Genomic DNA, 26800 nt, shown 5'->3' on the forward strand with positions numbered 1-26800 from the left:
AATAATTATCACTCCCTGAGGGAGGGGGGTAGTTATGATTGGAGAATGTCTGTGGAGGGGGGGTGGGGTATTCTTTGTGTTGCTGATAGTTCATGTCTTAACCTGAGAAGAATGCAGATATATGGGTACTTCACTTTCCAGCAATTTATTAAGCTGAACACTTAACATTTCATGCCTTTTTTAATATGCTATATGTAATGGAAACACATACATAAGGATGATACGATGTTCATGTGGTTTTTACAGGCAATTTCTATATAACTTCCAAGGAACCGATTATTCCAATCTTTTGCAAACAATTCTAGAGGGCAGAAAAAGAGGGACTTCTCCCTTCCTAGTTCTATGAGCCACTGTAACTTTGATTCCAAAACCAGACAAGGGCAGAACAAGAAAGGAAAATGACAGAGCAATCTCACTCAAGGTGTATGCGGAATGGCTAACAAACAAAATCCAGCAGTAAATTTAAGAGACGATAACATTCTAACCAAGCTGGGGACAGTTTAATATTAATAAATCTAGAAATGTAAATCATTATTAACTAATGAAGGAAGAAAGCCATATGGTCATCTCCATAAATGCAGAAACATCATTTGATAAAGCTCACTACCCATTCATGATACAAATTCTTAGCAAATCAGGAAAAGAGAATTTCACTAACATAAGAAACAGAATTTTTAAAAACCTTTCATGCAGATTCACCCATTGCTAACATTCTGACAGGCTTACCTTTTATCTCTTTTATATCTTTCTCTCTGTACATGTATGTATAGAAATTTCGTGTCTGGTCCAGAATCCAACCCAGGACCATTCATTGTATTTTGTTGTCATATCTCAAAGTCTGCTTTTCATGACACTGACATTTTTAAGCAGGTAAAGTCATTTTGTAGAACATTTTAAAATTTGGATTTTTGAGGGGCGCCTAGGTGGCTGTCAGTTAAGTGTCCAATGTCAGCTCAGGTCATGATCTCATGGTTCTCGGGTTCAAGCCCCGTGTCAGGCTCTGTGCTGACAGCTCAGAGCCTGGAGCCTGCTTGCAATTCAATGTCTCTGCCTCTGCCCCTTCCCTGCTTGTGCTGTCTCTATCTCTCAAGTATAAAATGTTAAAAAAAAATTTTTAAATAAAAACAAAAATAAAGTAATATAAACGTTCAATTTTTGAAATTGTTTTCTCATGTTAGATTTGTATTATATGTTTTGGGCAAGAATATTAAACAAATGGTGTTGGATCCTCAGTTCATAGGTCATGTGACACGTGTTGTCAGTTTGTCCCATTATTGGTGATATCAGTGATATTTGATCTCTTTGTTAATATGGTACATTCATAAAGTTGGAATGTTAGAAACATCCCTTCAAAATCAGTAGTGAGGTAAAGGTCCTGGCCTGCACAGTAAAGCTGAAAAATAAGGTATAAGGATTGAAATGGAAAACATAAAACCACATTTATTTATATGTATAATTGCCTACATAGAAACCCAAAAGTTCACACTTCTGATCAAATTATTAGAAAAAAAAATAACGGTATTTGGAAGGTGGCTGGATACAAAAAATCAGAATATAAAAATGAATTGCATTTTTATATACTTAGAACACTTAGACTATGTAAACATTTGCAGTGGAATAAAAGAAGATTGTATACATAGGAATGAACAACCAAAAGGAGAGAAATACAGAGCACTATTGGAAAACCAATATTAAAGATGACCTGAGTAAATGGAACTGTATACCATGTTCATGAATAGCATCTCCTTCTCCCTCTCCCAAATCTCCGAGGCATTCTCCTTTTAAGGATGTAGTGTACAGTATATTCCTTAGGATACCACACCCTGATTACTTTGAATTAGAGTTATTTGTATTCTTCTGCTAGTACCTCCTAAGGAACTTGGAATGGGGATGGGGGATGGAGAATGGCTACTTTGTTGACCTAAATATCACATGTTGGGCATGCAGTTGGTGATCATAAATTTTCATTGATTGAACAAATTACCCAATGATTGTTCAATGATTGTTCATCTATATAAATAGGGAGGCTGTCATTGGCAAAGGGAATGGCACCAGCAGAGGCATAGAGGTGGGACTGTACATGGAATGACCAGGGAATAATGCAGGGAACAGCCTGGCAAGAACAAATGAACAGTCTGTGTTGAAGAGGAGGAAGGGAAGTACCCTGGGGAAGTGGGTTGGGGCCAGATTAGAAGGGCCTTGAATGCCAGAATGAGATGTGTGAACTGTATTCTAGAGCTGAAATTTTTCAAGCTAGTGGAGGACAAGTGTAAAATGGGATTTATGAAAGACTTGAAGGTCAGAGCTCAAAGGTCTCCTATGGATGACCCATTTGGCCACTTGTTTTTCTCAAGCTCTGGGTGCCTTTAAAAGATTCTATCTAGGGGTGCCTGGGTGGCTCAATCAGTTAAGCATCCGACTTCTGCTCAGGTCATGATCTCGTGGTTCATGAGTTTGAGCCCCATGTCTGGCTCTGTGCTGACAGCTCAGAACCTGGAGTCTGCTTCAGATTCTGTGTCTCCCTCTCTCTCTGTCCCTCCCCCAGTCACACTCTGTCTCTCTCTGTCTCTCAAAAATAAACATTTAAAAATTTTTTTAAAAAAACATTTAAAAATCATTTAAAGATTTTATCCATTAAACAGGCTGTATTCTTAATTAAATAGTGTGTTTTTCAGATTTTTATTACTCAGCCCTTTTCAGAAATGTCAGTTTCTTTTTTTAATGTTTTTACTTATTTATTTTTGAGAGAGACAGGACAAGCACACTAGTCGGGGGGGGGGGGGGGGGGAGGGCAGAGAGAGAGAATCCCAAGCAGGCTCTGCACTGTCAGCACAGAGCCCAACATGGTGGTGCTCAAACCCACAAACTGTGGGATTATGACCTGAGCTGAAATCAAGAGTCAGATGCTTAACCAACTGAGCCAGGCACCCCCAGAACTATGTTTCTAACTCAGTGAACTACTGAGTATAAATAGGTACTGGCAACTGATTTAAGAAAATAAGTTGGTTTGATGTGATGGAGTGTTACCTTCATGGGAAGGGTGGACCTGGTTTAGAAAGATAGGATGATCAGAAGTCTTTCTGAGGAGGCGATGTTTGAGCAGAAAACCACTTGAAACTCTAGAAGCAGAGTATTCAAGCAGCATGAATAGCAAGTGCAAAGGCAAAGGTAGGAATGGGTTTGGTATGGGCTCTGAGTGTGGTGTGTTTGAGACAAACTGGTACAGTGTCACAGGGGCAAGAACAATGGGAGGTAAGGTCAGAGAGGGGAGCAGGGTTGGGATTTGCGCAGGCTTTGGAAGCCAGGGCAGGAATCTGACTATTCTGAGTCCAGTGGGAAGCCATTGGAGAGTGGAAACTCACTTGTCCTGTACAGCCTGATCCTGGGTAAAATGTAGGATTCCTTATGGCCTTTTTGAAATATCTTAAATGGCTCAAGGATACATGTTAATTGCTATTATCACAGACGCCTAGGAATCCAAGCACAGCAGGAGGGAGAAGCCACTAATCTGAGTCTGAGTGTCATAACACAGACTCTGATTCCATGGGCCAGAAGTGGGGCCGGGGACTTTGCTTTCCAACAAGCTCCAGGGTTGCCAGATAAAACACAGAATGCCCATTGAACTTGAATTTCCCTCTCTCTGTCTCTCTCTCTCCTTCCTTCCTTCCTTCCTTCCTTCCTTCTTTTCTTTCTCTCTCTCTCTTTCTTTCCTACAGAGAGAGAGAGCTCACACGAGCATGTGCATCCTTGTGTGAGTGGGAGAAGGGCAGAAGGAGAGGGAGAGAGAGAATCTCAAGCAGGTTCTGTGCCCAGTGCAGAGCCCCATACGGGCCTCAGTCTCATGACTGTGAGATCATGACCTGAGCCAAAATCAAGAGTCGACGCTTAACTGACTGAGCCACTCAGGGGCTCCCAAACTTGAATTTCAAATAAACACCAAATAACTTTCTTTTTGCTTATTTTTTTTCTTTTCAATTAAACTTTTTTTGTTTTGAGATCATTGTAGATTCCACATGCAATTTAAGAAATAACATAGAGATTCTGTGAACCCTTTACCCAGTTTCCCCCAAAGGTAACATCTTGCAAGACTAGAGTATCAAAACCATGATAGCGACATAGGTGCAGTCTAGATACGGACGCTGCCACCACCACAAAGATCCCTACGGCTGCTCTAACCGCTCCTTCCACCTCCACCTTCTCCGTAACCCCTGACAACCACTAATCTGTTCTTTGATTCTTTAAAAAAATTTTTAATGTTATTTATTTTTGAGAGAGAGACAGAGACAGAGTGTGAGCCGGGGAGGGGCAGAGACGAGAGGGATAGAATCCGAAGCAGGCTCCAGGCTCCAAGCTGTCAGCACAGAGCCCAATGTGGGGCTAGACCTCACAAACGGTGAGATCACAGCCTGAGCCGAAGTAGGAAACTCATGTTCTCTGTTTCTATCCTTGTGCCATTTTAAGAATGTCACATAGACAGAACCATACAGTATGTAACCTTTTGGACTTGACTTTGATCACTCAGAGTAATTTCCTGTAAATCCATCCAGGTTGTTGCCTGGATCAGTTGCTCACTCTTTTTCATTGCTGAGTAATATTCCGTGGCGGAGGTGCACACCATTTGTTTAACCACACACCCACTGAAAGCCACCGAGATTGTTTCCAGTTTGGGGCTGTTAGGAATAAAGCTGCTATAAACATTCATGTATAGGTTTCTGTGCGAACATAAGTGGGCAAATGCCCACGAGTGCAACTGCTAGGTCCTAAAGTAGCTTTACATGTTTGGGTTTGTAAGAAACTGCCAAGCTCTATTTCAGTACATGTAAAATATTTCATGGAGCATACTTTTACTGAAAAAGATGTTTTTCTTTTATCTGAAAAATTTTTTTTAAATTTTTTAATGTTTATTTATTTTCGAAAGACAGAGTGCGAGCAGGGGAGGGTCAGAGAGACAGGGAGACAGAATCTGAAACAGGCTCTAGGCTCTGAGCCGTCAGCACAGAGCCCGACACAGGACTTGAACCCACAAACTGTGGAATCATGACCTGAGCCGAAGTCGGTCGCTTAACCAACTGAGCCACCCGGCGCCCCATCATTTATCTGAAATTTAAATGTCACTCGGCATCCTGTGTTTTCATTCATCAATTGTGACATCTGTACTCCCAGGTGGTGCTAATGCTGCTCGTTTACAAACTACATTTTCAGCCGCTAGTCTCTAATCTAGTTCTTTTTGTAATTATGAAAGGATTTCAAACAGAAGAGTAGATAAAAACAATAGCATGAACTCTTCCATTCCCAGATTCTAGAGTTTCCCAGACTTTGCCACTCTTGCTTCATCTGTCTTTTGACACCCGCCCCGAGTTATTTTAAAGCAAATCCTGGACATTTTGTTATTTTAACCCTATCCATTTCAGGATGCAATTCTAAAATCTAGAGACATTTTCTGACAAAACGGCAACACCGGGATTGTGGCATGGACAGTAGCTTCTGGGTCGCCTGATTCCCAGGGCATGTGGACATATCCCTGATTGCCTCATAAATGCCTCTTTGTGTGTGGTTCCTTTGAATCAGGGTCCAGAAGGATCCACGCTTTGCATTTGGTTAATACTGGGTAACCACGGGCAGCCTGCACGAGTAGGACGCACGTGCTGAGCCTCGGACACAGCACCTCCAGGCAGACAAGCCTGCAGGGCCCTTTCTCATGCATAACCAAGGACCATGCTTATGCCCAGCCTTTCGTTAGCCCCGTCTGTGGGAGGTTTTGCCCCATTGTGCACATGAGGATGCTGAGGCTCAGGGAGATGACTTCCCAAAGGACCCTGAGCCCTGAGGGTGAGGACTGGAATGTGGCCCAAACCTGGATGTGGCCACAGGGCCTTGTTCTTGTGTAACTCATCTGGGTGTTGCTTCTCGGTTTGGGCTCTGGTTTACAGGGGCTCCTTGTCAGTTACCAGGGATTCCATACCAGCCAGGCACAGAAAGGTGTCGGTAAACTAGCCCCATGGAAGGAACAGAGGTACAAGCCGGCTGATTATTTACTGGAGGGGGGGACACGAACCTAAGTATCGGAAGGTGCCTGGCCCCTACAGTCTCCTAGAATTTATTCTCAGGAGGACCAGGCAGCCCCAGGTACCCGGTGACTCTGCAGGCAGGCTCCCTCCCTCACTGTGACCCAAGGCAAGCCAGGGCAACAAGGGCTGTGCTCCGGGAACAGGAAGGTGTGGAGACGGGAACAGGAAGGTGTGGAGACGGGCTCGCCCAGAGCCAGGGGACAGGACGGGCCAGATTGGGCTGCTGAGCCTGGGGCCCGGCCTGCAGCAGAGCCACCCCTGGGGGTGCGTAGGGTGGACTTTGCCGTGAGGTGTGGTAGGTGGGGAGGAATGAAAGCAAGGGCCGGCAGAAGCCTGGGGATAGGCCCTGGGAGTGGACCCAATAGGATCAGAGGGGTCAGACTGACACCGTGGTGCCTGGGAGGAGGGGAGGAGCCCCTCACGGCTGTGCCAGTGACCCTGACTGTTTCTCAGGCTTGTGCCTGACCCTGTCACTCCCCAGCTTAGTCCCCTCCCAGAGCTCCCCATTGCCTGCAGGCAAATCCTGCCTTCCTCATCAGGCTTCCCCCTCCAGCCCAGCCAACATTTTGAACCTCCCACCCTCCATGGGACACATTTGTTCCCTCCACACTCAGATTCTCTTACTAGAAATGTAGGGTGCAGGCCAGTTCCAGGGAGGTCCTCAGTGAGAGTCGTGCCCGCTGCCAATGATAACTTACAGTGAGAGGGGTGCAAAAGGCAGAGCAGGAAGAGAGAGGAAATATTCCCAGTTGTCAGGGCTCTGCTGCAGACTGGCTCTGTGGCCCTTAGCACATGACTGTCAACCCCTCTGTTCCCCAGCTGCTGCACCATAAATGGGGATGAAGCACCTAGCACGGGCCTGGCACATAAATGACCCCCTAAAGTATGACCCCTGCAGCATTTACAAACCTATTTCTTACAGGTGTGAGAATGTGCTCAGGTTCATTCACTGGAATACAACCTAGGAACCACTTTATTCACCACAGCACCCTGGCTCCGTCGCCCATCAGTTGTGCAGGGAGAGGTGGGCCTCACACTGAGTATATCCTGGGGCCCCCAAAACATTTTGAGTGACAGTAAAAGTGGATCATGACGATTGGCTCTGACCAACTTGCACTGGTGAATTCACTGAGAGCTTGCCTCGTACCAGGCACTGTCTTAAAGTGATTTACTTGTACGGGCTCATGGAATCACTCGCACCCTGCGAAGTCCTACTACTGTTGCCATTTTGTAGAAGAGGAAACTGAGGCATAGACAGCTGAGGTCTCGTGCCCAGGGTCACATGGTGGTTAAGTGCCATAGCAGGGACTCAAACCCAGGAAGCCTGAGTCGGCGTGTGCGCCTAACCTCTTCTACGCTGTGCAGCCTGCCCCCGCCTCTACCCGTGCCTCCCATGTCCACCCTGGGCTGTCGGAAGGGTCCCTGGAGGTTGGGACACTTTTGCAGGAATGGCTGCACCCCTGTGAGTGCTGGGTGTTGTGGGGATGGCCGCACAGTGGTCCCTCCCCAGCAGCTGAGGTCTGCCTGCCCTGGAATGCCCCCCACCTGCCTAGCTCAGCCTTCTGGGTCCCACAGTTCCGTCCACTCAGGGCAGCCCCTCCGAGACTTGGAAGTGGCATCTCTCCAGGCAGAACAGGCAGCTCCTGCACCCAAGCCGGGGTTCCCTGCAGTCTGCCAGGAGGGCGGGAGTGCCTCCCCTGATTTAGGGCTGTGTCCCCCGTGAATCAGGGGCCTGCGCATGGCTGACTGCTGGCCTAGTGGACTGAAAGGCAAAAGTGGCCTCCTGATTATAAATGTCCCTGTCATGACGGAGCTTTTAGCAGCTTGGTCAATAGCCCATTAGACTGGCTAATAATGTCCATTAATGTCAGACCTCAGTGTAAAACCCTGTTAGGCAGAGCAGCCCACTGGCCCCAGGGGAGAACGAGCCAGCCCATGTTCTCTGAGAAGGAAGACAATTGTCTGGGGCTGGGGTCTCCACTTTGCAAGGCCTGGAGGGAGCGCCGGCCCACCTGAGCATGCCTGGCCCCCAAGCCCCTGCTGAGTCTTGGGCTCAGCTGAGGCTCCACAGTGATCTGAATGGAGCTCCTGGGCAGCCTGCCTTGGGTCAGCCAGGGCCAGCCTGATGATCAGCTCTTCCCAGAAACCTTCAGGACAAATTTGTGGCAGGGCTCTGGGCCAGAGAGCACTTGGGTGTGCATAACGAAAGACCCAGCACTGTTCATGCCCTTTGACCCAGGAAATGATCTAAGAGAAGAAAAGGCTGTATGCAGAAGTGGGGCAGGACACTGAGTCAGAGAGGGCTGAGAGCCCTCAAGGAGGGCAAGTACAGCACAGGCACACCTGGGAGCCACGGTCCTGGGCTGCAGCCCCACTCTGCCCTGTACATTCCCTGTGACCCTGAGCACATCCCTCCAGTGTGGGGCCAGTGAGAGTACTATAATCTATTAGTGATGCCTGCCGGGTGTTGTAATCCATTAGTGATGCCTGCCATGGGGGCAGGATAAGAGAGTTTGAAGTGTTCTTACTGTTCTTGGTCTCTGAGAGCCCTTCAAGATCTGCAGTCTTAGGGGGCACCTGGGTGGCTCAGTCTGTTGGGCGTCCGATTTCGGCTCAGGTCATGATCTCACGGTTCGTGGGTTCCAGCCCCACGTCGGGCTCTGTGCTGACAGCTCAGAGCCTGGAGCCTGTTTCGGATTCTGTGTCTCCCTCTCTCTTTGACCCTCCCTTGCTCACGCTGTCTCTCTCAGAAATAAATTAAAAAAAAAAAAAATGATCTGTAGTCTTAGGGACACCTGGGTGGCTCAGTCGGTTCAGTGTCTGATTCTTGATTTTGGCTCAGGTCATGATCTCATGGTGTGTGAGTTTGAGCCCTACATCGGGCTTCTCCCTTAACAGTACAGAGCCTGCCTGGGGTTCTTTCTATCTCCCTCTCTCTCTCTCTCTCTCTCTGCCCCTCACCTGCTTCTCTCTCTTTCTCTCTCAAAATAAATAAGTAAACTGAAAAAAAGAAAAGATCTGCAGTTTTATAACACATTTTTGGCTAATCCTGTAAGGACCCATCTTTTCAGAAAGTTTAGAGTTTTGTGTTAACAAATACCTTTAGTTTATTGCAAAATCCACACTGTTTTATAGAAAGTTTGCAAAAATTTAAAACAAGAAACACAGAAGATGGTAAAACCACAATTTATCCCACCATCTAGAGATAACCATGAATAACATTTTAGGGCAGTTCCTTCCATCTTTTTTCCCTCATTTTTTATACACACGCAGGCATGCACGCACACACACATATACACATAATAACAGCTGCTCTTATTTGAGCACTTAACTCTAGGACACCACTGTTTGGCTTTTCATGCACAGTGTTTCATTTTACACTCATAACAATCCTGCAAGGAAGAGATCATTACTCACATCTTATACATGAGGAAAAAGAGGCTTACAAAATTTGAGCAGGTACAGGACACCATCAGATTTAAATTTTTGAAAGCTCACGGACAACAGTGTGCACCATGGCCTGGAGACTAGGTGAGAGGTCGCTGGCTGGAGCAGTGGTCCTGTTGAGATCTGGGGGGTGGGGGGAGCCATAGGGGCACTTTCTCCCTCTAGCGCTGTGGCTCCCGGAGCAGGGGGCATGCAGCTCTCTTGTTGAGAAGCCCAGATGGAACCCACACATCACTAACATCCGATATGTCCAAATTCTTTGCTTTCCACTGCCTGAATGTATATGTGAGGGTATAATTTTCTTTTCTGAACCATTCAAGGATAAATTACATATACCTTTGATCTTTACCCCTAACTACTTGAGTGTTCCCTAAAAGTGGGAATATTCTCTTTTATAACTATATTACGTTATCAACTTCACAGATTTTAACATTGCAACAATACTTTAAGCCACCTTTCACATTCCAGTTTATCAAATAATGCCCTGTATAGAGTTTCCCCTCCAGTTTGGGATCCATTCAAGGGTGAGGTGTCTCGTACGCTTTCCTGAGAGGTAAGAGCTGAACTGGGCAGGGTATTTCTGAAGGGGAGCCCAGCACCACGACCTCTGTTGGCAGAGCTACTAAGATGCACGCATAAAGCCTCCATGAGCCAGAGTCTCAGGGTCTGTGTCTGCTAGTTTGCCAGAGGGACTGGAAGCCCTGTGTCTTATCCCATGGTAGCTGCAGCCTTATTAGCCCAGGTCAGAGATGCCACTGTATCTTTCTTTGCTCGATCTCAACTGGGCACGGTCTCAGTGGATTCTACAGAGTGAAACCACTCTGGAGAGGCGAGGGAAGGAGAGGCGGTGGGTATTCCTTGAATCCACTCTGTTCCTGAAAGATCTTTTTTGAAGACCCTGAAAGTTTTGGTCCTGCGGAGTCAGATAGTACATCCTGTGCTCCCCAGAACCTTGCATGGGGCCTGTTCCCTACGGATGTCATGCAGATTTGCTGAATGGATGGATGTAGGCCAGTTTCCTTCTCGGCTGTCTCTTCCTCGTGAATGGAAAGCTGGACTGCAGAGCATTCGGGTGGGGGGCTTCATCGTCTGCAGTTGGATGGTGGATATGGACGAAGCCTGCTTTGGCAGGCAGAGGGCCTGGGGCCTGTTCTGCCAAGCTGTGCGATGCGATGTGTGACATGAGTGTGCCGGCTGCAGCCAGCCCCAGGGTTCTGTGACTGACTGGGCACGCTTGTGCCACGGCCCAGGAAACCCAGGTCCAAGTGCAGGGCGAGAAGTCTCAGCTTGGGAACTGTGTCCCCTCTGTGCCCAGACAGCGATTCTCAGCAGGCAAAGTGGAAAAGGAAGAAAATGCTCTTTTTTTTTCTTTTTAATTGAAGTATAATTCACATCCCATAAATTTCACCATTTTTTATAAGTATTTATTTATTTTGAGAGAGAGAGAGAAAGCACCTGTCTGTGCACAATGGAGGAGGGCCAGAGAGAAAGGAAGAGCAAGAATCCCAAACAGCCTCCATGCTGTCAGCACAGAGCCCAACCTGGGGCTCAGTGTTTGGTCTCACAAACTGTGAGATCACGACCTGAGCTGTAACCAAGAGTTGGACGCTCAACCGACCAAGCCCCGCAGGCGCCCCTCACCATTTTAAAATGTACAATTCAGGGGCACCTGGGTGGCTCAGTTGGTTAAGCATCCAACTTCAGATCAGATCATGATCTCATGGTTCAAGAGTTCGAACCCTGTCAGCAAAGAGCCCTCTTCAGATCCTCCATCCCTCTCTCTCTCTCTTTCTCTTTCTCTGCCCCTGCCTCTGCCCCGCTTGTGCTCTCTCTCTCTCTCTCTCTCAAAAATAAATACACATTAAAAAAAGTTTTTAATAAAATAAAGTATACGATTCACAGGCACCTAGGTGGCTCAGTTGGTAGAGTGTTGGACTCTTGATTTTGGCTCAGGTCAGGATCCCAGGTCGTGGGATTGAGCCTTGCATTGGGCTCCGTGCTGAGCATGGAGCCTGCGTAAGATTTTCTCTCTCCCTCTTCCCCCTCTCCCACTCATGCATGCTCCCTCTCTCTCTAAACAAACAAACAAATAAATTAATAGGAAATTGAAGTATCAGTAATAAACTACAAATTAAAAAAAAAACAAAACAAAAAATAAGATGTACAATTCAGTCGGTTTCTAATGTGGTCACATGGCTGTGCAAACATCACCACTGTCTGATTTCAATACAATTTCATCACCTCACAAGGAAACTCCGCACCCATTAGCAGCCACTCCTTATTACCCCCTCCCCCCGGGTCCCGGGCAACCACTGATCTGCTCTCAGTCTCTATGGACTTCCCTGTTCTGGATCTTTTAGGGTTCTGAATACCGGTACCAGACGATGTATCCATTTGCTCTAACAATGACACCACATCTGGTACATCACTTATGTGGAATCATGCAATGTGTGGCTTTTTATGTCTGACTTCTCTCACTTAGCACATTCCCAGGGTTCATCCATGTTGTCGCGTATGTCAGTTCTTTGTTCCTTTTTTGGCTGAAACAATACTCCATTGTATGGATATAGTACATTTTGCCTATCCATTCATCCATTGATGGACATTTGGGTTGTTTCCACCTTTTGGCTATTATGAATAATGCCGCTACAAACATTGGTGTTCAGGTTTTTCGTAGGCTTGTGTTTTCATTTTTCTTGGGGATATATATACCTAGGAGTGAAATTGCTAGGTCACATGGTAACTCTGTGTTTAACCTTTTAAGGAACTGCCAGAATGTTTTCCAAAGTGGCTGCCCGTGTTTACATTCCCACCAGCAGCGTATGAAAGGAAATATCCTTTTACTGAACACCTACTACATGCTCGGCACTGTGCTAGACCCTTTCCACACCTCATCTTCTGTGACACTCATGTGAACCTTGTAAATTATCTATTATTGCCCCCATTTTACTGACGAGGACACTGAGGCTCAGGCAAGTGGCGTGACTCCCCCAGCATCACGCCGAGAACAGGGCTAGGGCCTAGATTCACACTCAGTTCTGTCCCTTACATTTTCCTGTCTACTCAGTGATTGCTGACTGCCCGACTGACCGACCAGATGCTTACGTGGAATTAGCCCCCCCTCCTCTCCAACACTCCTGGACACTGTTTTGCAGACAGGAAAGCTGGACCCCCACTACCCAAAGGTCTGCGGGCACAAAGGGAACGTCTTAGACATCAAGTGGAACCCTTTTAATGATTTTGAGATCGCCTCCTGTTCTGAAGACGCCACAGTGAGTATCAGCGCATGAGGCGGTTCCCTTTCCCGAGTTGAGAGGGGTCGGGGCACAGGGAGATGGAATAGTGTCTGCACTTGGCTCTGATGCTCCTGACCCTCGCTGATCCTTCAGGAGGTGAAGTCACTGTGTGCAGAGGGGCTTAGTGAGATTGAGCACGAGAAGTTCTGGGCTCTGGGACTTGGGGTACCACACCTTTAGGGCCTCCTCTCCAGGCCTTCATTCTCCCCACCTATAGAATGGACATACCAGCTCCCATCCAGCTCATGAAGACCCAGGGAGAGTCCTGTCCCAGCGGAAACGCCCATCTTTGGGGGAAGCTATAAAATGCTTTAAGGAGCATTTTTTATCGTGGCCAGAAAATACTGCAACACTTAATCTCACAGACAGTGGGGAGGGGAGCTTTCAAAGGATAGGAGTGGGATCTTTATATGAATATGGGCACCACAAACTGTCCCAAAAGCTTTAGCCCCACCAACTTTTTTGAGCCCCTGTTCTGTAGCAGGGTCATAATCCCTGCTACCCACAATGTTCAGTGCTATTTATTTATAATTTCTTCTGTTCCCACCTCAAAAATGCAGTGAGCGTGGCTTAAAACAAAAGACACAGATGTGATCAAATGATGAAAATAAGGATAAAAGTCGTAGCTAACAGTTTATTGCTCGCCCATTGTGTTCCTGACTCTCAACAACACATACCATTTCAGTCGGTCTTCCCGGCAGCCCCACAAGATAGGATTTTTTTCTTGTGGAGACACTGAGGATCTGAGAGGTGCAGCAGTTTGTCCAGAGTCACACAGTCTGTGGATGCAGAGTGAGGCTTCAGACCGAGGCTTGGTTCCAGAGCCCAGTCTATGTTCATTGAGCTATGCCACTTCCCTAAGTAGCAGTAGCCACAGATGGAGGAAGTGAGGAAACAATACTCAGAACGTTGGCTATGAAGGGTTGCAACTGTAGAGTCCCAGGTTTAGCTCAGAGCTGCCTGGCAGCCAAGGCAAAAAGGGAAATAGAATGTATTGCGGAACGCTTACTGTCTGGTTGAAGGAAACAGACCAGTTCATCAGGAGAAGCAAGTGGAAAATTCTCTGAGGACCTGTGCCCGTTTCACATAGGGGTTGCTGAGAAGCATAAAGGACAGTATCTGCCAGGACAGTTTCACTGAAGGGGCGGTCAGGCCCTGTGAGAATTTGACCTTGCCTCCAATGATGGGAGAGCGAATATCTGACTTTGTCCCTTGACTCTGACTCCTGAAATACTTGCCTTTTCAGGCCTGCTTTGAAGACTCCCTACAAGGCCTTCATGAAATTCCTACCTCTCCTCATCTCCTGCCACCAGTTTCTTCCCTGATGCCCCCTGGGGGCAGGAGTGAACACAAATCTCTGGGGTGGCAGTGCCTAACCTCAGACCCCGCCCCCCACCATGGAGAGTGCTCAGCTGTCTCCTCCCTGTCCCTATCCTGTGGGGCAGGGATGACCCTGTAGCCAAGGGTCAGTATGGGGGATGGTGTCCGCACCTCCCAAACAGATGAGCCTGAAGTCCGTCCTCCAGCAGGGACCAGATAGCCTTCGCCCAACTCGTCGTTTGGAGCCCCTGGCTGGGGCTCCCCTCGAGGGGCCGCCTTCCTGGTTTTAAATCCAGATGACCAGGAAATAAATACTTGTTGAATCGAAAGCAAAGTCTACCTGAAAACCCTGTGTATCTCTGAGGGAAAAGGGACATACAGTCACAGAGGGGCCTGAGAACCCTAAAGGACAACAAAGAATATCAAGTTAGTGCCACCCCCTCTGTAACTGGGAGCTTACCTCCTGCCGAGGAAGGCCCTTCCATCCTCAACAACACTGCTCTGGCAGGACGCCCCAGCCCCTCCTCCCAGGCCCTTACTGTGGAATACGGGCTGTGACCCCATGCAGCCTGGCCTTCTGACCCTTCATCTTTCCTCTTCCAGGCCATCCAAGGGGGCCACTCCAAAGGGAAGAGCTTCTCCCCACCCTGCCCTGCTCCAGAGACTGCACTGGCTCCCTGGTGCCCTGACAGTATCGCACCACCTCTTCCTCTTGGCATTTGAGGCTCTAGCCTGGGCCTTTGGGACAAGGAAGGGGTAGACCAGTGCACTTTGAGAGAAATTCTAGGCTGGGAGTCGTATTTGCTCTGACACCCAGCCTGGGAGGCAGGACTGTGGCTCACCCAGCTGCCCACAGCTCAGGTCATTAGGATGGCACAGGTCACCCCGCAGCAGATCTGGAGGTCTGGGCTCCGCTCTGGCAGTGCCAGCCCCTGTTTGGGCTGGAAGACCTTGGCAAAGCCTCTGTCCCTCTGAGCGTTCCCTGCCCCTCGACTGAGTGAGAGATGGATACGGAGAGCGCTCCCCTGCTCCCTCCGCTGGGCACTGCCAGCTCTGGGGACTTGCGGCACTGGGGTACCAAGGTGACCCAGGCTAACAGCACTCCCCCCCGGCTATGTCTCCCCTGAAAGATTAAGATCTGGGACATCCCCACGCAGCTGCTGACGAGGAACCTCACGGTCTTCAGGAAGGAGCTGGTGGGCCATGCCCGCAGGGTGGGCCTGGTGGAGTGGCACCCCACGGCCGCCAACATCCTCTTCAGCTCTGGCTACGACTATAAGGTGGGTCTATGCCCTCATTTCCTGGGGCCACCCTAACAGATGAGCCCACTGGGCAGCTTAAGACAACAGGAATTCATCTTTACATTCTTCTGGAGACCAGAAAGCTGAAATCAAGGGATCAGGAGGGCCACGTTCCATCCCAAGGCCTGAGGAAAGCACCCGCCCAAGCCTCTTGGGACTTCTGGTGGCCTCACACATTCTTTGGCCTGGAGCTGTGTCACTCCGGCCTGCCTCCAGCTTTACGTGGCCTTCTCTGTGTTTCTGTGTGTCCTGTCCTCTACTTAGAATGCCACTAGTCATTGGTTGTAGGGCCCATGCTAATCTAGTATGACCTCATCATGATTATATCTGCAAAGACCCTGTTTCCTAATAAGGCCACATTCTGAGGCTCCAGGTGGACCTGAATTTGGGAGAGGGGGCACACTGTTCAACCCATTAGTCTGCCCGGAGGGGATGGTTCGGGCTGGGTCCTGTCCAGAGAAGCGTCCCATTGCCCCATCGACTGCCAAGCTGGCAGCCTGTGGGCCCTGTGGATTGGGAAAAGTCACAGGATGGGAGCCCTAGATTCTCTTCCAACCCAGTTTCTGCCTTGCACTGTGAGCTGGGAAAGTCCCTTGTCTTCTCTAGCCTCAGTTTCTCTATCTGAATACAAATGGAGTTGGTGTGACCATAGCCATGGCTCTTAAACTCTTCCCTTCGTAACATGGGGCTTTCTTTCTAGAGGCTCTTTGGGGACCGCTGTGCTGGAGAAAGGACGAGAGGGGAGTGGTTGACAGGGCCTCTTCCCTTCTTTTTTAAAAAAAAATTTTAATGTTTATTTTTTATTTTTGAGAGAGAGACAGAGTGTGAGCAGGGGAGGGGCAGAGAGAGAGGGAGACACAGAATCCAAAGCAGGCCAGGCTCTGAGCTGTCAGCACAGAGCCTGACACGGGGCTCAAACCCACAAACCACAGAGATCATGACCTGAGCCAAAGCTAGACAGTTAACCGACTGAACCATCCAGGCGCCCCAGGGTCTCTTCCCTTCTGATCAGAAGTGCTCTTTTTTCTGTTTGTGTAGGGGTGAGTCTACAGGGCACTGCGTGTGGTTGTGCACGTTATTCTGCACACATAGCTCCAGGGCATGCAGTTCATACCATGGGCTAGGGGAATGGATTGCCCTGGAGCTGTGCAGTGCACAACCTATGCAGCTAAACATGGCAGCCCTGTTTATCTACGTGAGGTGGAAACTGCTACTGAGAACTGCTTGAAACCCCCTGGTCTAGCTTGTCCCCTAGGGCCCTCCCGCCATGGATGTTTTGTTGCTCCAAAGCAGATGGTGTTTTCTTTTCACCCGCCAGACAGCCTGACTCCCAGCTTCCCCTCTTGCCACGTAGCAGCTTCAGCCGGCAGATCCATCCTCCGACCCAAGGCTTCTTGGCCAGACTGCCATCTGTGGCTTCCCTCCTGGGGATACCGTGTTTCACTGCGGCCTGGCGGGCATGTGACTGCGGGAGGCAGGGGCGGGGCGGCACCGTGCTCAGAGTCAGCTCGTTGCCGTACAGGTGATGGTCTGGAACCTGGACACAACGGAGTCTGTCATCGTTAACCCCGTGAAGACACTTTGCTGCCACCAAGACGTGATCCTTTCCATGTCCTTCAACACCAATGGCAGCCTGCTGGCCACCACCTGTAAAGACCGCAAGATTCGGATTCTCGACCCCCGGGCAGGGGCCGTCCTCCAGGTGCGTGCTGGCTTGGGATCTGGCTTGGGGACAGAGGAGCAAGGAGTGGTGATGGGCCGGGGGAGGCTTCAGCATTCTGGCTCAGCCTTCCCATGTGCTGAAGCTGTCTGTCCTGCTGGCACTGCTGGGAGGTAGGGTCTGTCACCCCCCATCTTCAGATGAGAAAACTGAGGCTGAAGAAAGGGAAGGTGACAGGCTCCCCCCACTGAAAGCTGACCTTTGGACCTGGTCTAACTCCAGAGTGGGTGGGTGTGCCTTAGCTCTGTCAAGAGGCATGACACTGCTGTCTGTCCACTGTGTGACCCGAAGCAAGCACGTTCCATTCCCTGAGCCTCTGTTGCCTTGTCTACAACAATGGCCCATTGCTCCTTCCTCTTGGAGGATTAAATGAGATAATCCAGATGACAGTGCTGGCCCAGCCCCATGCCCCGCATACAGTGATAGAGTGCTCAGTGGTCTTCCAGCAAGAGCGTGGAGCTGAGCAGAAGCTTGCCTCTATCCTGGCTCAGAAAAAGAGCTCTCACCAAAAATAATGGGAGAGATTCCATGTGGATGGAGGGTGGGGGTGGATCTCTGGAAGGCTTCTTGGAGGTGGTCCCTCCGGAAGGATTCTCTAAGAGCTAGAGTGAATACAGAAGGCATTCCAGGTACTGCCGCAGCATAAGCCAAGGCAGGGAAGCCGGAGGCCCTAGCTGCTTGCTGCCCAGGAGTCCCTGACTGTACATACTGTCCAGGAAGCCAGCTACAAGGGGCACCGGGCCAACAAAGTGCTGTTTCTGGGGAACCTGAAGAAGCTGCTGTCCACAGGCACATCCCGGTGGAACAACCGCCAGATGGCCGTGTGGGACCAGGTGAGTCTCCCGGCGACCCACACCCTGCCCCTCACCATCACCCTTCAGCCGAGGGCTGGCTTCATTCATTCATTCATTCCCTAACTCATTTCTCACGCGCTTACTTAGCACAGCCTGTCTGGTGCTCAGGACCCAGTGATGAGTAACAGGGAGATGCCAGCAGCTGGTGGGGCGACCCTAGACCTTGTGCATCTTCTCGTTCAAGGAGAAAGTGGCCGTGGTGTGGGGGATGGAGCGAGGTGGACACTTCAGGGACCAGGACAGGGCAGGGGCTGGGGGGAGAGAAAGAAGATGGCCTTCTGGGCAGAGGGAAGAGCTGGAGCAAGGGCGTGGAAGGGAACACAGGCATGCGGGCAGGAGGAGCAGGGGAGGGGTGAGGGCGAGGGCCAGGCCAGGCAGCATTGATTTGAAGGATCACTTGGCTAGAGTTCCACAGACAGGACAAATCGCTTTCTCTGTCTACATCTCCTTCTTCATCTTTTATGACAAATAATAAAATCAGCAGGGGAGGACTGGTGCGTGATCAGGACTGTAAGAAGCAATTTGCTAAAGGCAAAACGCCGGCAAAAGAAAAGGTGGCGGTCTCCGCCCCCACCCCACTCCCACACACACACACACACACACACACGTATATGCGTGCACACACATCCAGAGCCCCTTTCGGGGATTCCCATCTCGGAGCACCGCGGAGGGCCCCCAGGAGCGACCCACACGCCTTTCTGGTGTCCCTTCTCTATAGGACAACCTCTCGGTGCCTCTCACAGAGGAGGACCTGGATGGCTCTTCAGGCGTGCTGTTTCCCTTCTATGATGCAGACACCAGCATGCTCTACGTGGTGGGCAAGGTCAGCCTGGCTCGGGAGGGAGGTGGCCGCCTGGCGCCCTCGGGGTGCAGGGCAGGGATAGGGACAGAAGGGAGGTACTGCATGCTCTCGCCCTCTGGTGAGCGTGGCACCCTGGCTCCCCGGGAACACCCAAACACCCCAAGCTTGTCCCTCTTCAGCTCTGGATCTAGATGAGGAGGGACCGGTGGGTGTTTCTCAATAGGGGCTTCTTCCAACCTGGGGGAGAGCAGGTCTTCATTAGGTGGGAACATCCTGTATTTGGCATCCCAGCTCCTGCCTGCCAATGCCAGGAGCAGCCCCCCCACCCCCCACCCCACCCCCGGCATTATGACAACAACCACCAGAGAGGCCCCAAGGGTAAGACCCACCTGCTGGCCTCGGCGCCTGCCACTCCTGACCTTCACCTGAGCCTGGCAGTGACATTCAGGCCTGTGCTCTCACCCGAGCTTCTGCCTTGGAAGCCACGAGTGGGCTCTGGGTCACTTTTGAGGGAATGGAATGTCCCAGCTGGGAGGGGGCCGATGGGAAGTGGCTCTGAGCCAACCCTCCTGCCCCTCAGGGAGATGGAAACATCCGCTACTATGAAGTAAGCGACGACAAACCTCACCTCAGCTACCTGACAGAATACCGATCCTACAACCCCCAGAAGGGGATTGGTGAGTATAGAGCACCAAGGCAGCACAGGACCTGGGGAGACCGGAACCCTGCCCTGGAGGAGCCCGCATCTGGGAGGAGAGATGGTAGATCGATACTGACCCTATGGGAGCCCTGATAGAGGCATACAGCAGGTCCTCTGGGAACACGCGGCAGGAAGTCCAGGAGGGCTTCTTGGAGGAGGCAGTACTTGAGGAACCAAAGGGGGAACAGAGCACAGCATGGTGAGAGAATGAAGGTGTTGCAGGCCAAGGTGGAGGAGTTACAGTAATAGCCAGGATGTAAGAGAGTCTGACCTAGGAGAGCCCCCTACTTTTTAAGTGTGTTTGGGGATTAAAAAAAAAAAAAACAAGAATAAAATAAAACAAGACGCTACTGTATGTGGTCTGTAAGAAACCCACTTCAACATGAAGATTCAGCTAGACTGAGTGCAGAGGGAAGGAGAAAGATGCCGTGCTAACACTAATCAACAGAAAACGGGGGCGGGAGCTCTGTTCCGAGCAGCTGGGGCACAAGCAGCTGGGGGGGGGGAAGGGGGGGTCCTGGAGGGCCTTGAGCAGAGCGTGCTTCCTGTAAAAGCCAAGCTAGTCACCGAGGTCCTTGAAGGCGAGGACAGTCTCACTTTCCCAGCGCCGCCTAGGTGTTTGCTCACAAACTGTTCGTGGAGGGAAGGGCGGTGGGAGGAGGGCGCGCTCTGCTCATGTCCAGGTGAGCGACCCGGCTTTGCCTCTCACACTGGGGTCCCTGTGACCCCTGCCCAGCCAGAACCCCTTAGCCTTCCTCCACCCTCTGCCCGCAGGTGTCATGCCAAAGAGGGGTCTCGACGTGTCCTCCTGCGAGATCTTCCGCTTCTATAAGCTGATTACGACCAAAAGCCTCATCGAGCCTGTGTCCATGATTGTGCCCCGGCGGGTAAGGGTGGTGGTGGCGTCTGTGAGGGAGGCAGGAAGCCCTCCTGCAGAGGACAGGCCCGGGGACCTGGAGGCCGCAGCCCAGCCCCTAGGGCAGCAGCAGGGAGGCGGAGGGCCGCCCACCCCTCAGGGGGAAGGCCTTCCTCTTGTCAGCAGCGTGTTGTGCCTGAGTCTCACCCCGTCTCTGCCCTTGAGTTGCTGTGTGACCTCAGGCATGCCCTTTGCTCTCTGGGCCTCCGTTTCCTCAACTCCCAGGTGGGGAAAGCCTGGACCCCAGCTCCCTAAGGGCCCTCGGGTCTGGGCGGCCCCTCTGCCCCCCAGGCCTCACCGTCCCTGCTTCCCCTACAGTCGGAGTCTTACCAAGAGGACATCTACCCGCCCACGGCAGGAGCCAAGCCCTCTCTGACGGCCCGCGAGTGGCTCTCTGGGATGAATAAAGGTGAGGGGGCCTGAGAAAAGGCCCCGCGCGAATGTGCCAGGAGTGTCCGGTGGCCTCAAGGAGCTGAGGGGTGTCCGGCCTCTAGTTGTGTTCTCCCATAACCCTGGGCAAGTGGTCCTTGACAGTCGGTCCCCAGTCACTAGGATTGTCCGTGCGGGTCCAAGAAGGGAGGAGTTGTCCCAAGTGGCTCAGGAAACTCTTGGCAGATCGAGAGATTTTGTTCCATGGAAAACTTGGAACTCCAGGCTGTGCAGAGTGACTGGGTAGCCTACGCCGGATGCCCTTGCCCTTCCTCCCATCCACATGGGTACAGTTGCTCTTCGGCCTGAGAGACCCGCTAGGTGCAGCCACCCTACCCGGCCCCGGGCCCTCCCTCCCTGTGCTGAGCCCTCCCTGTCCTGTTCACCTGAGGGCCAGCCAAGGGGGGACCGTGTGTGGCCCCCGGCCCCATCCCAGCAGCTGCCTCGGTGACCGGGACGTCCCTGACCTTCTGTCTCCCCGCTTTGGGCAACACGTGGTCTGCTCCTCCCTGGGCCTCTCGCCTCCACTGCTTCTCAGGGCTGCGGGGAGGGTTCACGACCTGGTAGATAGCAGAGCGCAAGGCGTGTGGGGCTCTCCCTACGGAGCAAGGGCAGAGCCTCACTGGGGGCACTCGTGGTGCTTAGGGGCAGCTCCGGGGCCTGCTCTGTGCCGTGCCTGCAAACTGGGCTTCGCTGAGACGATGCCCCGCGAGCGTGCCTGGTGCACGGCCGGTGTCTGCGCGTGGCCAGACCTCCACCTGTCACGTGGCTGTGCGTGTCTGCGCGTGGCGCTGTGTGCCTGTGCGTGTTGGCATCTGCTCACGAACACTCAGTGCTCATGCAGCCCTTTGCTTCCTTCCCAGGGCCGGTCCTGGTGTCCCTGAGGCCGGGCTCCGAGCAGCTGTGCCCCCAGCAGTTGCTCCCAGAGAGACCCCCCTCCGTCAACCAGAGAGAAGACTTGGCTGTTCGAGATGGCCAGAGGCCCTCCTCCGTGCAGGAGGAGACGGTGCCAAGGTGCGCAGCAGAACACAGGCTGGAAGAGAAGAAAACCCGGCTCGCCAACGGCTTTGACATCTTCGAGTGCCCCCCACCAAAGACAGAGAACGAGGTGGGAAGGAGGGGTGGGGTGGGGGCTGTGCCAGGATGGCGGGTAGAAAACCAAGGGGTGAGAATAACAACCTGCTGTGTGCCCTGGCCTGGCCGCTTAACTCACTTTGTTAACTCGTTCAACAGACAGGCAATGAGCACCATCTAGATGCCAAGATGGCGCACTTGCGTGTAGATGACGGTGGAAGACCATCTATGAAATGCAGAGGGTTCGATCCGGCTTCAGAGCCCCTTCCGGTTCTGACACCAGGATCTTCTGTGCTTTCAGAGTCCACCTTTGTTAAGTGCCTCCTGGGTACTGGGTCCCGCAGCAGGCGCTGTGGTGTATAACCTGACTGAATTCTCTCAGAGCCCTGGGAGTCTGTAGGTAGTGGCCGAGAACAGGGGCTGGCATCTCACAGTGGAATTCCCATCCTGGCTGCACTGAGTACTGACTAGGACCTCAGGCCCAGGGGCTGAGTCTCCCCCAGCCTTTGTCCCCACAGCGGTACAGTGGAGCACAAACACCACCATCCTCATAGGGGTGTTGTGGATCCTTAGTGGGGGCATCAACACCTAGTCCCAATCTCTACAGCGCAGCAATTATGCTAATGCTGAGGTTAGTTTTCTGGCCCCACAATTCCTAGGGGAGGAAATTGAAGCTCAGAGAGGGTAAGTAGCTTGCCTGAGGCCATGTAGTTTAGTGGTGTGAAAAGTCCAGTCTCTAGACTTCAGGCTCAAGTATCCTCTCCTCCATGTCTCTGAGGAGGCGCGCGTGTGCGAGCGCGCTCATGTGTGCGCGTGCGCGCGCACACACACACACACACACACACACACACACAGTCTGAAGCATCAAGTCTTTTAAAATTCCGTTTATGGGGTGAAGACAAGGTTTTATAACAGATCTGTGCATGGTTGCTCCCTCAGGCCTCAGCGCTGGTAATCACCTCCACCTTTCTTTCTTTCTTTTTTTTTTTTATTTTTGAGAGAGAGATAGAGACAGCATGAGCAGGAGAGGGTCAGAGAGAAAGGGAGACACAGAATCTGAAGCATCACCTCCATCTTTCTGAGTGAAAAGGGGGCAACGTTTTGTCCTTCCTGCTGGTGTTCTGACCCCTAGCATCCTGGGGCTCCGAGTGACCTTCCTCTCCGTTCTGTGCTTTCCCAGCTGCTGCAGATGTTCTATCGGCAACAGGAGGAGATCCGGAGGCTCCGGGAGCTGGTGACCCAGCGTGAGGTCCAGGCCAAACAGTTGGAACTGGAGATCAAAAACTTGCGGATGGGCTCCGAGAGGTTCTGAGCAGAGAGGTCTGCCCTCCTCGCCCTCAGGGACACCGCTCGGCTCCATGGGGAGGTCCAGAACCAAACCACAAGTCCCCCACCAACAACCACTATTTCTATATTTTTTACCAGAAAACGAAACTCTCGGTCGCTGGAAGATTCTCGTGGGAGGGACTTGGTGCCGTTTTCCTGTTTGCCTTCTCAAAACAGCACTGTCTGAATTGACTGTAGACGATACCTTGCCTTCTGGTTAATTCTGTTTTTAAGGGTCCATGATGAGCTGTAACTTCTCAAGGGAAAGAACATTGTACAAAGTTAGAGCTGGAAGGACCTAAGAGATTTTCAGACTGTGGTCCACAGAACGGGAGGAAGGCTAAGCAGGAGGGCCGTGCTACCTTCCACCCTGTTCCAAACTCACAGCTCCTCTTCTCTCTGATTTATACATTGGCTTCTATGGAACACATAATTCTGCTTCTGAAAAAGCATTTAGAAGTTTGAAAAACTGATCTGGCCCAACTTCCTCACTTTACAGGTGGGGAAACTGAGGCCCAGAGAGAGGCAAGTGATCAAGGTCCGCAGAGGGTTCATGGTAGGGCTGGGTCAAGCTTCTGGTCTGCTGGGTCAGTCTTTCTGCTGTTTCTGGTCTAAAGCAGCTCTTAGCCCACAGGGCAGGAATCGATTTGTTCTGGGCTCTTCTGTGCCCCTGACCCCCTCCGTGACCTCTTGCAAGTCACTCCCTTCTTGGTCTCAATTTCTCCATCCAAACTAGGGGAGCCTCGCATATGCTGCCCTCTACAGGATCTGTCACCAAAGACAAGAAATCCTGGTCTTGACCGGAGGAAAACTACCTGTAGGATGATGATCTGGGTCTGCTGTAGGAACTCACAAGACCTTGGTGAAAGGGCAGAGGGAAGTAAGTCAAGGTTTGGCCCAATTCTAGAGCACCGCTAGGAGACCAAAACCATCCTCTCTTCAACCAGAATCAGCCAAATGTGGGCAGACACTATCCCTCGTGTGGGGAAGCAAACATCAGAGTGACCATGATCACTGACGGTCACCACCAAAGCCCTCAGGTCCCAGAGCCTGCCTGCTCCACGAGGGTAAGACAGACTTCAGTCCAAAAGGCAGGAAGCCCCAGCACTGGCAGTATGCCAGCAGAGCCTCTGGCCACCCACTCCTGAGGGCTTCTGGAGAGGGAGGACTACATCAGGCAAGGAAGTAGGGCTAAATGGCCCTGAAGTCCCCGGCCAGCCTGAGAGGTTTTTTATGTGTCCCTCCTTTGTGAACCTGTGTTCTGAGCCTGTTCTCCAAGGTTCTTTCTCAGTGGTCAGCCCAGCAGCCCAGCTAGAGATGGGGAATGTCGGAAGTTAAATGCCCCCCCCCACCCCCAACGAGCAGGTGCAGGTTTTGCCCACTGGGTGATCATGGAGCTACGATGGGGACTGCAGGAGGCCACCTAGCCTGGTAGGTTTCAACCCAAGCTGTACATTAGAGTCCTCTTGGGAGTGTTCGAGAAATACAGATGCCCCCGCCCAGCCCCAGACCAGCTGAAGCTGAATCCCCAGAGCAGGGCCTGGCTTTGTGTATGTTTTTAGACATTCCCAGGTGATTCTGCAATACAGTGAGGAGGGAGACCCACTGCGTCAGCCCGTCTGTGCCTATGAGGAGCACCTCTATGCTACAGAGGAGGACAAGGAGCACCAGACAGGCTCTGGGACTCCAACCCCACCCTCTAAGTCCAGGTTGGAAGCATCATCCCCCGGCCCCCGCCCCGGCTGCAACTCGATGAAGGCTCTGTGCCCAAGTGCCCCCTCCCCTAGCCGAGGCCTGGTCCCCCTGTCTGCCTGCACACGCCAGATGCCCACATTCCCTATCTTGTTTACTCAGTCACTAGGGCTCGCCAAAGGCCAAAGACCAAATCCCAGGCACTGTCAGTGAAGCAGAGCTCCACTGCATGGGGTCACCTCTCCCACCTCATTTGTGGCCAGCACGTCACAGTTTACAAAGCCCTCCCCCTCCACTCACTGGCATGTCCGACTCTCATTCTAACACGGGCCAGAATAATCACTGCGGTCAGAATAACGACACCATCCCCATGTCATTGTCAGACAATGAAGAAGCATCGTGCCCACAGGCATTGGCTGCCAAGAGCTGGAGGTGGGGCTGAGCCTGGGGAGGGACCCGAATGCCTTCTCTGCACATAATCTCCAGCTCCCACTGCTCCTAAGGGACCCAGACCTCATGCTTAAAAACAATATGAAGGCATCCATGAACAAAACTGTTTTTGGGTTGTTGTGTTTGTTTTTGTTTTTGTTTTTGTTTTTTTTTTTACAACTAGAATTATTTAAATGATTTCACAGCAAGGGAGAGGGATAGGTAATTTTTATCAAATATTTTTTTAAGCCATTTTTTAAAATTGTGTTTTTGTTTATGTTCTTGACCGATGAAGTAGAACTTGCCCAGCATCTGCAGGGCCAGGCCCTCACACTCAGGGCACGTAGAATGTGCACTCATCTCTTTACTCCATACTCTGGGAGCCCCCTGCTGACTCGGGAACTTTCTGAGAACCAAGACAGCACTGCGAGATGAGCATTGAGGGGTGTCCACCTTAGCTCTACAATAATTATTCTTCCTGATTGTATCATAGAGGGAAGAAGGAAGTCAAAAATAGATCTATGCTTTTAATATGAAACCGTGCCTGAAATAGTTTGTTTTAATATTGTTTCTGAAATTCCTTTTACCTTTGTAAAAAAAAAAAAAAAGAAAGAAATAAAGGTGAAAATAAATAAGATGTGAAATCGTGCAATGGAAAGAATGTAACAAAATAATAAACATCTGCCTAGACATTTTAATACATGGAGCTTTCCTTTTCTTGATTTGTTATGCAAATACCAATTATCTCCTTGTTTGGGCCAGAGACCAGGCTGGGAAACAGATAAAACAGACTTGATCCCTGCCCTCTGATGTTTTCAGTCATGGTTGGAAGGAAGAGGAGGGTCAGGATAGGGAAAGTGTGGGCTGCTCTGGGAGGAGAAGCAAGGAAGGCTTCCTGGAGGATGTGATATTTAGGCACACACCTGAAGGATAAATAGAAGTAAGCAGGGCAAAAGGTATTTGGGGAAGAGAGGTCCCAAACAGAGAAAACTGCCTGTTCCCTGGTCTGGAAACAAGTGAAGGGTGGAGCGTAGACAGGGCAGGGATCAAGGGTATTAAGAGGCAAGGATAGGAAATGAGATTTTTTTTCTAATTTTATTGAGCTACGATTGATAAGTTGTATATATTTAGATTGTATGTGATTTTTTAAGGTGTACAATGTGATGATTTGACATATGTATACCTTATGAAATGATTACCACATTCAAGTTAGTTAACACATCTGTTATTTCACAGTTACCATTTTTCGTGTGTGGTGAGAACACTTGAGATCCACTCTCAACAATTTCCAAGCATATAGTTACTAACTATAGTTACCACGCTATACATTAGATCCCCAGAACTTGGGCATCTTACAACCAAAAGTTTGTATCCGTTTCCCCCACTCCCTGCCGCTGGCAATCACCTTTCTACTCTGGTTCTAGGA

The 26800-nt window shown here is 50.7% G+C and overlaps 1 protein-coding gene across 3 annotated transcripts in view; it reads left to right on the forward strand.

The window, feature by feature from the left end:
* CORO2A (coronin 2A) overlaps window positions 1-23457 on the forward strand; it is a 53251-nt gene extending 29794 nt beyond the window's left edge. For 2 of the 3 annotated variants that reach the window (XM_039234839.1, XM_039234837.1), the window contains exons 3-12: window positions 12671-12787; window positions 15262-15411; window positions 16955-17134; window positions 17869-17985; window positions 18725-18829; window positions 19389-19485; window positions 20283-20395; window positions 20743-20833; window positions 21717-21961; window positions 23108-23457. In XM_039234839.1, coding sequence (XP_039090770.1) covers window positions 12671-12787; window positions 15262-15411; window positions 16955-17134; window positions 17869-17985; window positions 18725-18829; window positions 19389-19485; window positions 20283-20395; window positions 20743-20833; window positions 21717-21961; window positions 23108-23239 — 1347 coding nt within the window. In that variant the 3' untranslated portion in view covers window positions 23240-23457. The remainder of the gene's footprint in view (window positions 1-12670; window positions 12788-15261; window positions 15412-16954; window positions 17135-17868; window positions 17986-18724; window positions 18830-19388; window positions 19486-20282; window positions 20396-20742; window positions 20834-21716; window positions 21962-23107) is intronic. The other variant, XM_039234838.1, reaches the window with a different exon arrangement.
* The last annotated feature ends 3343 nt before the right edge of the window (window positions 23458-26800 follow it).

The sequence above is a fragment of the Hyaena hyaena genome, unplaced genomic scaffold, assembly GCF_003009895.1.
Source record: "Hyaena hyaena isolate Hyena2069 unplaced genomic scaffold, ASM300989v1 scaffold_93, whole genome shotgun sequence".
Taxonomy (NCBI): domain Eukaryota; kingdom Metazoa; phylum Chordata; class Mammalia; order Carnivora; family Hyaenidae; genus Hyaena; species Hyaena hyaena.